The 13420-nt window shown below is 44.6% G+C and overlaps 1 protein-coding gene across 2 annotated transcripts in view; it reads left to right on the top strand.

Moving 5' to 3' along the window:
* Nucleotides 1-7022, top strand: part of LDLRAD3 (low density lipoprotein receptor class A domain containing 3) — a 258872-nt gene extending 251850 nt beyond the window's left edge. For both annotated transcript variants that reach the window (XM_049779731.1, XM_049779732.1), the window contains exons 5-6: nt 2733-3078; nt 5296-7022. In XM_049779731.1, coding sequence (XP_049635688.1) covers nt 2733-3078; nt 5296-5542 — 593 coding nt within the window. In that variant the 3' untranslated portion in view covers nt 5543-7022. The remainder of the gene's footprint in view (nt 1-2732; nt 3079-5295) is intronic.
* The last annotated feature ends 6398 nt before the right edge of the window (nt 7023-13420 follow it).

The raw sequence follows: 13420 nt of genomic DNA on the forward strand, positions 1-13420 counted from the left end.
TCCTGGCATCCCATATGGTCCCCCGTGCTGCCAGGAGCTATTTCTGAGCAGATAGCCAGGAGTAACCCCTGAGCACTGCCGGGTGTGGACCAAAAACAAAAAAAAAAAAAAAAAAAAGAAAAGAAAAGAAACAAGTTCTCTCTCATTTAGTGACTGTGATAGTAATCACACACATCCCTTTGAAGCCCAGTTTCCATCCTTCACCTTACAATTGACCCCTTTTACCCCTTTTATCTAATTTTTCAAGGAATCTTAGGAGCCAGGTTATTGGGTTGTTGTTGTTATCTGGGGTTAAAATATAGTATAGCAACTACCTTCTCTTCAACAGTGCAGTGCACTAAAATGTGAAATCAGTCTTTGCTTTATCAGTCTAATAATTGAAAACTAGTCTACTGGAGCCAAAGCAGTAGTGCAGGGGGTAGAGCTCTTACCTGTACATGGCCCACCTGGGTGTAATCCCTGAATGCAAAGCCAGAAATAAGCCCTGTGGCTCCCAAAGTCTCCTGTCCAAATCCACTTTGCATCTTGAGGAAGTAAGTCACTTTCAAGCAAAGGAATATCAGGACAGAAGTGTCAGCTGCCTCTATCCCTCACCAGCCCAGACCACCTGCTTGTGAAGCAGAGTTTTCTATCCTTCAGAGAGAGTGCTACCATCTGGTAGGAAGCTGCTAGGATCCCTGTGCAAATCTGTGATGACCTGAAGGAAATCACCTCCCTGGAGTCAGGCGAAAAGACAGCAAGAGCCCCTGGCAGTTCCGAGAGCACAGTGTTCTCTGGGTAGTCACCAGATTGTCTGGAATTAATGCAGGAGCAGCAGCCGCTACAGGACAGGAATGCAAGCTGTTTGACAGTGGAGCATAAGGGCATTTGCTTGAGGGACAGCCAGAATAAATGGAAACTTCATTATCCATGGATTATGCACTTGGAGCTCGGGTCCCAGGCAACTCTGATATTAGCAATTTGGCCGGCAGGCTCATTAAGCTCTTAAGAAAAGTGAATCTAGTTAATGAATTATTACAAGATGACATTTTACACACAGAGCAAGGACAAGATCAGGCGCCCCTGAGTTATGGAACATCATAATTTCTGCAGCAAATGTGATGGCCACGTCGCGCCTGCCAAAGTGGGCAGACCTAGAGCATGCCCACTTTCCAGGTCTTCGGTGAGACGGTTTGCAGCGGTGTCAGACATTCCATTCATTTTCGAGCGCTCCCACTTGTCTTAAAACTTCAATTGGTAACATGAAAATTGGAGTTTTAAGACCTTAAGACCTGCTGTTATTCATGTGAGGACCCACTCGCTGCCCTCCTTTGAGAAATTAATCTCACTGGAGAGCAGCACAATTGTATCCTGATCCTTTCCCCAACCCTGGTTCCCCAGAAGATGCCTTCCCAAGGCCCCCACTGCACCCCAAAGAAGTATGTGGGAGCATTGGAAATGCTATCCACAGGCATGATGCAAAGTTCTGTAGGTGGATATCTATAATGGCTGTACCACATGAAGAATCTGCTTATTGCCCCAAACCACTATATATATGGTTCAAATGCTTTATTTTATGTGACCTTTGCATTTTTTCCTAGTGAAAAAGGAAAAGAATTGGCACCAGCTGAGTGCAGACCCTTGCCTGGGCCTACATGCTTTTTACTTTGCATGCATCAAGGAACTGACTGTTGGGACCACACAGCACTTGCCCCTGCTTTGCCCTCAGTCAGCTGATGCTTCCAGATGGGTTACATAACTGAAGGTGGCTCCAAAAAAAATAATATTTGTGATCAGTAGATTTATATGCCTGCTTATACTTAGATACCAAGGCCCATAAAAAAAAATTCTCAGGTGAAAAAGGGTCAAGAGTGGAAAACATTTAATATGCTCTGATTTAAATGCTTTGTATTTATTTATGCCTCGCTTGCTCACAGCAGCCCAGAAAGTTGAGCATAACAGTCTTCATCCAAGTGAGGAATAATAGTTCAGACAGGTGGACCGCTTTCCAGAGGGCGCACAACTAATAAATAAACAGAAGGGTTTGCATTTGGACCGACTTCTGCTTCCATGTCTGTGCCAGGAGTCTGGGCTTTGTAGGATCTCTAAGAGGAGTGGTTGGGGGCTTGCCATGAACTCAGCCCTCAGCAGACATGGAAGTCTAGACACAAATGCACCCACCTGTAAGATTTACTACCTCATAAATTTCACCTGGGAAACCGATTTCTGCCACAGGAACACTTCAGTGGATATTAGGTTTTCTGACGATTGTTTTTAAACTACTGTTTGAGAGTACAATTTACGTGATATAGAATTTACCTCTTTGCAGCTGCCATGTGTGAATTTAGAAGATGTATATGCTGCCATCACCGCTTCTAAAATGGTCCCATTACTCCTGGTCACGTGTGTTACCAGATGATCCCCATTCTCATAGCCAATAATATTCTGCCTCCATACCTTTGCCTTTCTGGGACATTTCGTATAAATGACATTATGCGACACGGTGTCCTTTGTATCTGTCTTTGGCTTCACACAGGTTTGGAGGTTTCAGAAGGTTGGGGCATGAATCTGGACTTAGCTCTTCTCGTGGCCAGTTAACATTCATACATGGACTTGTTCCTTGTTTCATCCATGCACCTTGGGTGTGTGGTTTCCACCATGCCACTCTTGTGCAGCTATGGGGCAGGGACTGGAACTGACTTGGAAGGGGAAGGGTGAGCCCAGTGGTTAATTGTCTCTTCTTTTTTCTTCAGAGCCAGGCAGCGGGCAGGTGTTTGTGACTTCCGAGAACCAGATGGTGTACTATCCCAGCATCACCTACGCCATCATCGGCAGCTCTGTCATCTTCGTGCTGGTGGTGGCACTGCTGGCTCTGGTCCTGCACCACCAGCGGAAGCGGAACAACCTCATGACACTGCCAGTGCACCGGTTGCAGCACCCAGTGCTACTCTCACGCCTGGTGGTCCTGGACCACCCCCACCACTGCAACGTCACCTACAATGTCAACAACGGCATCCAGTACGTGGCCAGCCAGGCAGAGCAGAATGCATCAGAGGTGGGCTCCCCACCCTCCTACTCAGAGGCCCTGCTAGATCAAAGGTATGTGGACGTGTGGGGAGAGGGACGTCCCCAAAACAGCAAGGATCCAGAAGTCTACACGCAGTTTCTAGGCTTCTACTGAATCCTAAAATAATATCCTCAGTCAATGTACCTTTTGTAGGGAAGGGGGCAGGATCTTTTGAGCAGTGCTCAAGAGGCCGCCAGGACAACTCTCATCCATACTCTGCTTGGCCAACCTACAGGGGAAGAGTTAGTGCTCAGGCCCAATGTGATATGCTCGAGAATATCAGTTCTGGGAATAGAACTTGGATCCCTGATTAAAAAAAAAAAAAGGCGATCGATCACCACTAACTGTTGAACTCTCTCACTTCAGATTTCTCTTTTTGCCTCAGTTTTACAGATGAGAAAACTTAGATACTGGATTTCATATTACGCAGTTCCACAAATAACATTTAGATAGATCTATTTTTCATTTTATCATTGAGAAAAAAGTCACAGTGATGCCTACTGAATTTAATGACTTGACTCCGCAGCCTCTTTTCATTACATCCTTCCATGTAAAGTCAGTTTCCAAGAACCTCTGGGTGGGGATGTTAGGTGAGGATTTGGTCCTTGGTCCTATGGCTCACAGTTAGGATCTTAGCTGAGAACACTGCTCCTTCCTGGTTCTGCACACTTAGACCACTACACTAGCTCCTGGGCCTTCCCTTATACCACAGAACTGCCTGTTGATGCTCAAGGTCTGGTTACTATTTGTCAGATGAATGGATAGATGGATGGATGATGAGTGAATTGATGAATAGTTGATGGGTAGGTGGATGGATGGGAGATGGTGGGTAAGTGATGGGCAGATGGGATAAGGAGTGGATAAATGAATGAATATAGAATAAATAAGCTCCTTGGCTTGGCTTCATCTATAAAAATAAAGGCAATTGAGTTATTGAAATAGAGTAATCTAAAGCTTTGATAAGCAGGGGAGCCCTTTTTACAAGCCGAGTTGTATGAGACATTCCAACATATCATCAAGAAGCAGAGTTGTGTGGCTGGAACAGATAGTAAACCTGAATCCTGACTTTTCAACCTGCCTGTCTCCTTTTCTGGAGTCCCAGAAAACCTACTATGGCTCTCCCTGGATCAGAACCCTCTGAGTTTCCTTGGGCTGCAAGATCTCCTTGCCTTGCCTTACCTCTTGGGAAACCTGCTTTGCATCTCACTTCCTCTGAATTTGGGGGCTCAGTGTGGCAGTAAGGAAGTTGGTTAATAACAGCATTTAATCATTTTCTTCTCTCCTAGCAGGGAATAGCAAGGGATCTCTTTACAGAGGTGATTGAAGTCAGTACAAGACCTCACCCACTAATCTCAGCTTATCATTTGAGGCATTTGATGTAGAGTTCAGTTGCTGCATCTGAGGGTGCTGGAGATATAGGACAAGGGTTAAGGCACAGGCCTTGCATGTGGCCAATCCTCTGGTGGTACTAAATGTGCACTGCCTAACCTGAGCCCTGCCAAGTGTGGCTCAGCTCATCACTGGCAGTGCAAGGCCCAAGCAGCACCTCAGACCCTTCATATTAAATCTCTAGCCCAGTTGGCCACGAATCACTGGGGAAGGGCTTCCAGGCCTCTTGAGCACTGCTTGAGAACTTTTCCCCAAACGTCAGTTCTGGAGACAGAAGCACAGGCTCAAATCCCAGTACTGCTAGTTTTCTCATTATTTGTGACCCTGTGCCAGTCACAGGCCTGTTCCTTTACCTGAGTCTTTGACCTGGTACCCATTGGATGCTGAAGGTGTGACTCCTGACTCAAAGTCAGCCTTCAGAGAATTGATAAGTAAAATATGTTCTCTGTGATTTCCTGACTAATAAGTTTTCAGGAAGAACCCCCAATTCTGTGAACTGTCAGTGGCTTATCAAAACCCTTACACTATTTCTTGGCCCTGGGTATATTTACTGATATGGGTATCAGCCCTGCCAAACCAATGAAATGAGCCCAGTTTATACACGGCACCCGCAGTCTGGGTTCATACAAAGGCTTCATGACTGTACCAATCAACACCAGCCAGCCTGAAATACCATCCTGAGACATGCTAGGAGTCCCTGGTTTTCCGATCCTAGGCTTGATTTTGATTTGGAAGAAAAGCCACTTCCCACCCATCTACCCCTGAGCAGCCACTTGAGACTGTGGGCTTGGTTTGCCTTGCTTCAGCTCTAATGACTCTCTTCCCTCCTCTCCCACTTGTTCCTGCCTTTCTCTTTGCAGACCTGCATGGTATGACCTCCCTCCTCCACCCTACTCTTCAGACACCGAGTCCCTCAACCAAGCGGACCTGCCCCCTTACCGCTCCCGGTCTGGGAGTGCTGGGAGTGAAGAAAGCGCCAGTTCCCAGGCCGCCAGCAGCCTCCTGAGTGTGGAAGACCCAAACCACAGTCCCGGACAATCCAGCCCTGCAGAGGGCGCCACTGAGCCAAGGGACTCAGTGCTCAGCCCAGGCCCTGAAGAAGTATAACATCTTGCTATTCTGGTGTCCACACCAGCTCATCTGCTCTGACTTGTTACCTTCCTGACCACCTGTGCTCATGGGAAGCTAGCTCTTCAGGGTACCCCATGGAGGAGTGATTGGGGGCATTTCTCCATTCCCCTCCTCCCCTGGGTTGTTCTTTAGAGGATGACCCTGGATTTTCCTGACCCCTCAATTGATAATTGCATCTTGGCGGGGGCCCAGGACCATAGCTTTATTCGACACATTCTTCAGTTTCTCGTGGACCCTGTTGTATAAAAGCACACCAATTTGCAGGCCACGGGATAAATGGACTCTTAATCACCTTTGAGAAAACAGTGTTTCTACACTGTGTGGATGCTCCTTGGGATGGGGATGGGGGGTGAGGGTGGGCTGGTACTGTTGAACTCCAGTTGGGGCTGTGGATATCCACAGAGGTTCCTACCTGGAGGCACCATAGTTGACCCAAGGACTGGAGTCTGCTGCCAACATCACCTCGCATGGGTCTCACCAGTGCTTTCAGTTTGGCCAAAGAAAACTTGTGACATGAGTTACTGCCCTTCAGTAACTAGCAGTGTCATTTTTATCTCTGCAGCCAACAACTCTGGGAAGATTCTGGCTTTTGAAATTTGCCCGTGAATCTTCTTTTGGAGAGCTTTTCCTGGCAGCATTGGCCTCATCCCAGCAGAAACTGGGCCCTTAGGCCATAATATGAAATGAGCTCTCAACTTTTTTAATACAGGCTGCCATAAGCTAGGGCCAACTCTGTTCCATAGTCTCTTCCCTGGAGGCTAGATTGTCCCCCTCTGGGTACAGTAGGGAAAATAAGAGCTAACTCAGCTTGGCCCCACATCTGGTCCAGCCCTTGGTCTCCATACACCGCACCCTGCCTGCCTTGCCCATTAGTGCAGCTTACATAGTAGTCTCCCATGTTCCCTTAATACCAGAAGTCTCCTCTGATCATCTGTGCCTTTGGACTTGAGGACACTGTGGTTTCTAATCGAGGTGGGAACTATGTTCAGTACCTCTCCCCAGGGCTCCCAGCTCCATGGTTGCCCACACTCCCCTTCCAAAGCCCAAACCCCAGTACCCAGCTTAGGGTTAGGATGAGGTGGGGGAGTTCCTATCAGGTTCCCTCCTAACAGCCCATGAGTTTCTCTGAGCAGTGTGGACTGTAGACCTTCAGAGTCCAGATTTGCCCTGCAGACTCTCTACTCCTCTCCCAAATCTCTTAGAAATGCATTTGAAACAGTGTGTTTTTTTCCCCTTCTAGTTAAGGGACTATTTATATGTGTATAGAAAGCTTTTTTTTTTTTTTATCATCTTTACTTTTTTGTGAAATCCAAAGAAACATGGAAGAGGAGCTTCTGCCTTGCTTCCCTAGTGTGCCTGGCAGGCCACCCCTCCTGCTGGCCTGTGTGCTGGGCATGCGTGCATGGCTGCACTTTGAGTTATTATTTATCAATTTCTTGGAGGATGCAGAGGAGGACACTTTTCTCTCTGGGTCTCCCAATCTCTTATGTGTGCCGGCTCTCCTCTGTCCCATGCTCCCGCCATGAGGCTCATCCCCTCCCAAATAATAGGGGATGCAGAGAATAGCAGAGGGGGCCAGCAGAGGGACACCAGCTAACGGAGCCGTGTGGCAAACGGGTACATCCACTCCCCCATGGCTTTTGTTCATTCCAGGGCTTCTTCCTACAAATGAAGGAATGCTCAGTTGCCTCTTTGATGCTAAGTTAGAGTTTGCAGGAGAGGGAAATGAAGTGGCATTCAGTGATCCTGTTCTGTAGACTTTCTCCCTTTTAATCAAGCCCAAGGGGTGTTACAGAAAACCTAGCTAGTGTATTTCTTTTTTAAGTCAAGGGACTTATTTGCTTGCATCTTCCCTTCTTAAAAATCATGCATGAGTCATTGGCAGAATAAGCCATTGAAGAAGGGCCACCTAAGTGTTTGAGGGACTCTGGCTGACTATTTCATCTTCTGTGAGTCAGAATGACTATTTCTCCCTCCAGTAGGCCCCTTTTTCTTCCTGGTGCTCTCAAAGTTGTTTAGAGGTAAGATTCTAATGTTAATTAGTTGGGGTGGTATTAATCTCACCCTTCTCCTTCCAAGCCTCTTAGGAAAAACAAATGGTTTTGGCAGATAAGGGGAGCTTTAATGTTGTTTTTTAAACAAAGAAATACAGGAACATGTTTATTTTAGATTTGTTTTTTTAGTGTCTGATCTTAAAAAGAAATCAGTAGGACCCCAAAACTACAGGGTTTCTGTTGGCTTTTTCTTCTCTACTCATGATAACAAACACGTGGCCAGCAATATTTTTTAATCTCTTTCCAACCAGGATATTTTTTGGTACCTTGCCTAAATCTATGCCAATCCAAGAATCATCTCGGCTCTCTCCTCTCAAATGAAATCAATAAATCTTTGATCTTGATGCATGAAAATAGCTTCACTGTGAACCCATAGCTCATCAACCCCCTTGATTCCCCCTTCTTTAAAATTAACAGGTTTTTTTTTTTTAAATACAACTCAGTGCATACTACATCGTGTATTGTATTGTAAGTTGCTGTAAACTGGAAAGGCAGTGTGTGGTTGCTTTTTGTTTTTAGTTAGGTTCTGGTTGTCTTTTTGTGTTTTTTTTTTTAATTTTTGTACTTTCAAATAAACTTGCAAATCCATTCTTTCTATGGAGGTGAATGGTTTTGTTTTAAGTTCACTTTCTTCACTGTGGTGATGGGAAGGGTGGAAATCGCTCTTGCTGTGGCTTCTGCAAATTAACTTACATCTTAATAAAAAGTAGAAAAAGAGGTATCTTGGTGGGACCTCAGAATCCTGACAGAGTTAAAAAGTCCCAACTAGTGTGTTTGTTTTGGAGGAGACCTCATGGACACCACGGATCTCTTTCAGAAGGAGGCTCGTAGCATCTGCTTGTGAAGGTGCTACAGAGGCAAGTACAAGAAATGGGAGAGCTGGGGCTAGAGTGATAGTACAATGGGTAAAGTGCTTGTCTTGTATGCAGAAGACCAGGGTTTGATCCCTAGTCCCCCATATGGTCCATCAGTCCCTGAGCACAGAGCCTGGAATAAGCCTTGAGCATTCCACGTGTGGCCCAAACAAAACAACTGAAAAAGATGTGAGTTAATATTCCAGTCACGTACTCAGACATATTTAGTCCTGTACAAAAATACTGGTCTTTAATTTCAAATCGTGATTCTGACTAGCGCCATCAGTGTTGGGAACTTCTTTGCTTTGATTCATCTTGTTACGGAATCACAGGACATCACCACCACCAAGTGATCACACCATGAACAGAAGTCAGTTGACCTTGGCCAAAATGTAAAGCTAAATCAAACCTGAAACTAGAACCCACAGAACAAAGGTACAGATCACATATTGGTCCCCACATGTTTCACAAGGAAAGTTACACTATCAGCATTCAATGCCCAGGTAAATGCCAGGTCATTCTCTACCAAAAGTGGTCTAAAGCTGAACATTTTAAACTATGAAATGCAATCCCAAAGAAGTTCCTTTAACTCAAGATATGGATTACAAAGATTTTGACAACAATAAAAGTTGTCTAAACATTCAGTCACTAAAAATTCAGTATCAACCACGCAATGATTCTGTGGTGCTTCTGGAAGCACTGGCCATGTTGTATTTCTCAGGCAAAAAGAATCATAAATGGGAGCTGGTGAGATAGTATAGCAGGTAAGGAGTTTGCCTTGCATGCGCCCCACTTGGATTTGAAACCCGGCATCCCATATGGTCCCTGGAGCCCACCAGAAGTAATTTCTGTTTTGTTCTTGGGGGGGTCACACTCAGCAACGCTCAGGGGTTACTCTTGGCTCCACACTCAGAAATAGCTCCTGGCAAGTTTGGGGGACCGTATGGGATGCTGGGATTCAAGCCACCGACCTTCTGCATTGCAAGGCAAACGCCTTACCTCCATGCTATCTCTCCGGCCCCAGGAGTAATTTCTGAGCACAGAACCAGGAAGTAACTCCTGAGCACACAAATGGAAAATATTTAAGAAGCTCTGGCCATGCATAGACCTTTACAAGCAATTGCTCCAAAGGCTTGTCAAGATATGACTTCCTTTATTTTTCGTGTGTGTGTGTGTGTGTGTGTGTGTGTGTGTGTGTGTGTGGTTTTTGGGTCACATTCCTTTATTTGTGTGTGTGCGCACGCGTGTGTGTGTGTGTGTGTGTGTGTGTGTGTGTGTGTGTGGTTTTTGGGTCACACCCGGTAGTGCTCGGGTTATTCCTGGCTCCAGGCTCAGAAATTGCTCCTGGCAGGCACGGGGAACCATATGGGACACCGGGATTTGAACCGATGACCTCCTGCATGAAAGGCAAATGCCTTACCTCCATGCTATCTCTCCGGCCCCTTCCTTTATTTTTCAATTTTGTGGATATTTGAGGAACATTTGAAAAGCACTGATACAGAGAAGAAATCAGCAAACAAACTATAGTAAGCACCAAGTAATATTCTTGACAGCAGCTGAGTGGTCTCTGTAGCAATTATGAAAGTTGGTCAGATGTGGCTGAGTTTCAATGAAACTATTTACTAAAGTTAGATTTATCTTTTTTAACTTGGCCCATGAACTGTGGATTGCCAACCCTTTTGAAAAATCACTCGTAATTAGGTCATGTATTCAAAACCCAGACAAAAAGAAAAGAGTGCCTCAATGGCATCAAATATTAGAATCTTCGAAATAGCACCAGGCACCAAAAAATTTAAAGTTAGAAATGCTTACAAAGCAAGCAATTCAAGGACCTGTGAAATTAATTTTAATTGACCCTATAAACTCCTTTCCAGTGACTAAGAAGATACAGGATAAAAAGTAAGTGTCATGAAGTCCTGAACTGTTGGGTTCAATATAGCTATCCTACTTGAAAGTCTACTTTTATTAAGGTTTCTGTAGGGTAGTAATTGGCACAAGTCTTGGTCTTAGAGAAAAATCCACAGAGATGAGTGGTACAAGAGATAGTGCCCGTTTTCTTTTTTTTTTTTGGGGGGGGGGCACACCTGGCAGGGTTCAGGGGTTAATCTTGTCTCTGGGCTCAGAAATAACCCCTGGCAGGCTCAGGGGACCATGTGAGATGCAGGGAATCAAAACCAGGTCCATCCTGTGTTGGCCATGTGCAAGGCAAAACACCCTACCCCTGGGCTATCTACTCAGGCCCCATCATGTCCAACTGTAATGTTCTACAGTTAGCTTGCCACCTTCCAGGAAGGGGTCACTACAAGGAGTAAAAGTTGAGAAAGATGCTTCAGAAGACCTTAGTGGAAATAAGTGCAAGAAAAAAAGCAGATTCAGGGAGACCTTCAGGATAAATGCTGTGAAAACATACTGCCTCTTTAATGTACTATAAGTCCTTGGGAACCTTAAGGAGGGATGCTTGGAGTGCAGAGCCAGGAGTTTGCTGAGCACTGATGAATGTAGTGCAGAAAATAAAAAGAAAAAAAATACAAGTATGAAAGTACAAATGTATGAGAAAGTGTATATGGGGACAGAGTACAGTAGGGAAGGTACTTGCCTTGTATGTTCAGTCCTTGGCCTACAGTATGGTCCCCAAGCCCTAGAGTGATCCCTGAGCTCAAAGCCAGGAGCAAGCCTTCAGCCATACCAGGTTAGGGTTCAAAAATTTAAGTATGGTATGGAAATTTTTGACTAATGCTAATACCATCCACAGGCTAGGAGGTATTGGCACATTGGATTGGGTAGGATGAGACCACAAGATCAAGGTATTACTTAAATATGTGCTCAAGGTAGAGCCTGCCATTTCAATGACCTTGCAAAGTGAGACTCCTACAAAGGAACTTGATCATACCATCATCTTGGAGTATGTTCCTGGCATACTCACTTGTGAAATAGCTAAAAGGCACATGTACATACCTTAATAAGGCTACAGGCTCTGGTTGAATATAGTGGCATCTCTGGTTCTGAAATTAGGAACTAACCCTTTACTCAAAAAGGAAAAACAGACATAAAAGCAGTATAAACAGAGAAGGGATCAGCTTTCTTAATTAAAAACAATACCCAATTGTGAATAACTTTGTCATTTCATGGTAACTAATTAAAAATTTTAAAAAATAATGGCAAGTAATTCTTCCCTTCCAGTTGGAATCAGTGGCCAAAAGATGACAGACTCTTAACCCCACTTGCTGACTTGGCTTAAATCTAGTAAGTGGCACTCACACACAAAGGATGTTATGTTTGTGTTTGCCCAGTGGATCAGTCAAATCGACTTCATGAATTCCAGGAATAAGGGATTGAGTATGGAAATTAGGGTGTATACTGAAGTGGTAAGAGCTGGCAGAGAGAGGACAGGGAGGATCCAGCTGGAAATCTCGTTACTAACAATATTGTCTGATCCTGGCACAGCGAGAGATACCAGCACTTGCAAGGAAAGTCAAGAAGCAACACAATCATTCCAAAATGGTACTTCAGTAAGAGGACTTCAACTCTGTATCTGATCACCCTAACCCTGAGAAAAATCAGTGCCACATTGCTGTCTCTCTGATAGCGCTGGAAGCCCTTGCAACTATAAACTTTCCCTAAATCATATGCAGAAGGCAATTCCAGGAATCTGGTTCCCAGCCTTGGACTCAAATAGAACCAACTGAGTTTCATCCTGTTACAGGACACTGCAGTCATGCACTGGTTTCCAAACAGACTCTCCTTCCAGGCAACAGAATTCTAATTCAGAGCAAATTAGATTTTATGAGTGTTTTTTAATATTTAGTAAGAAAATAAACTTTCTTTTTTATTAATTGATTTTGGGGGGAGCCACAACCTGCAGTGCTCAGGGTTTACTCCTCCTGGTTCTGCGCTCAGAAATCACTCCTGGCAGGCATGGGGCACCATATGTGATGCCGGGAATTGAACCCAGGTCCATGCTGAGTCAGCCAAATGCAAGGAAATGCCCTACCACACTGTTCTATCTCTCCATCCCCAGAGTTTTATTTTGTATTGATTATTTGATCAAATAAAATCAATTTTATTGATTTGTTTTTGTTAATGATGGTTTCTCATGTACATAATTCCAACACCACACTCATCACCTGTGTACACATCTCCCTCCCCCACGGACCCTTCTATTCAAAGCTCCCCAACTCAGTGATGTGGATTAGTTCTCTCACTGTGTTGTCTTTGGCCCTTTGTTGCTACCTTGCTGTGTATCTTTGAATCCCACATAGGATCTATCCCTTTCCTTCTTTCTGTTTGACTCTACACAGTATGCTATCTTCTAGTTCCATCTATAGTTCCATCTATATCACAACAAATTGCATGATTTTGTTCTTAGAGCTGCATAGTATTTCATTGTGCATATATATATTTAACATGCAAATCAATTTCTTGATTTATCCCTCTGTAGTTTAGCATTTGGGTTATTTCTATATCTTGGCTATCTTATTGAGTGCTGAGATGAACATTGATGTATTTTTATCATTTTTAGTTATTGTTTTTGTGTTTGGGGAATAGACACCAAGAAATGGTGTCTCTGCTCAGATAGTCTACTTGAAAGGCATACTCTTCATGTTCTTTGGAGCTAGCAGTTAACTAAGTGTCCTTCAAGTTTAGCCTGCAGCTCAAATTCTCCCCGCAGGGAGATCTAAAGTAATAGATTAAGGGGGTTACTATTTCTGCTCCTCATTTTGTCCTAAGTTTATAGCCATGTTTTCCTCATACCTCCCTGTTTGTGTTACTGTTGTCATTGTTGTGATATCCGGGGATCACACACCAGTGGATCTAGGGATCCCAGGGCCAGTGCCAGGAATTGACCTACAATGTTGGGAGGTGCTGGGAGGCAGGACAGATTCATAGGGACTCAGCCTCTGAGCCACATCTCCATTCCAATGACCATCTTTTTTCTTCTCAGCCAT

The sequence above is a fragment of the Suncus etruscus genome, chromosome 9 (genome assembly GCF_024139225.1).
Source record: "Suncus etruscus isolate mSunEtr1 chromosome 9, mSunEtr1.pri.cur, whole genome shotgun sequence".
In the NCBI taxonomy this organism is placed as follows: Eukaryota; Metazoa; Chordata; class Mammalia; order Eulipotyphla; family Soricidae; genus Suncus; species Suncus etruscus.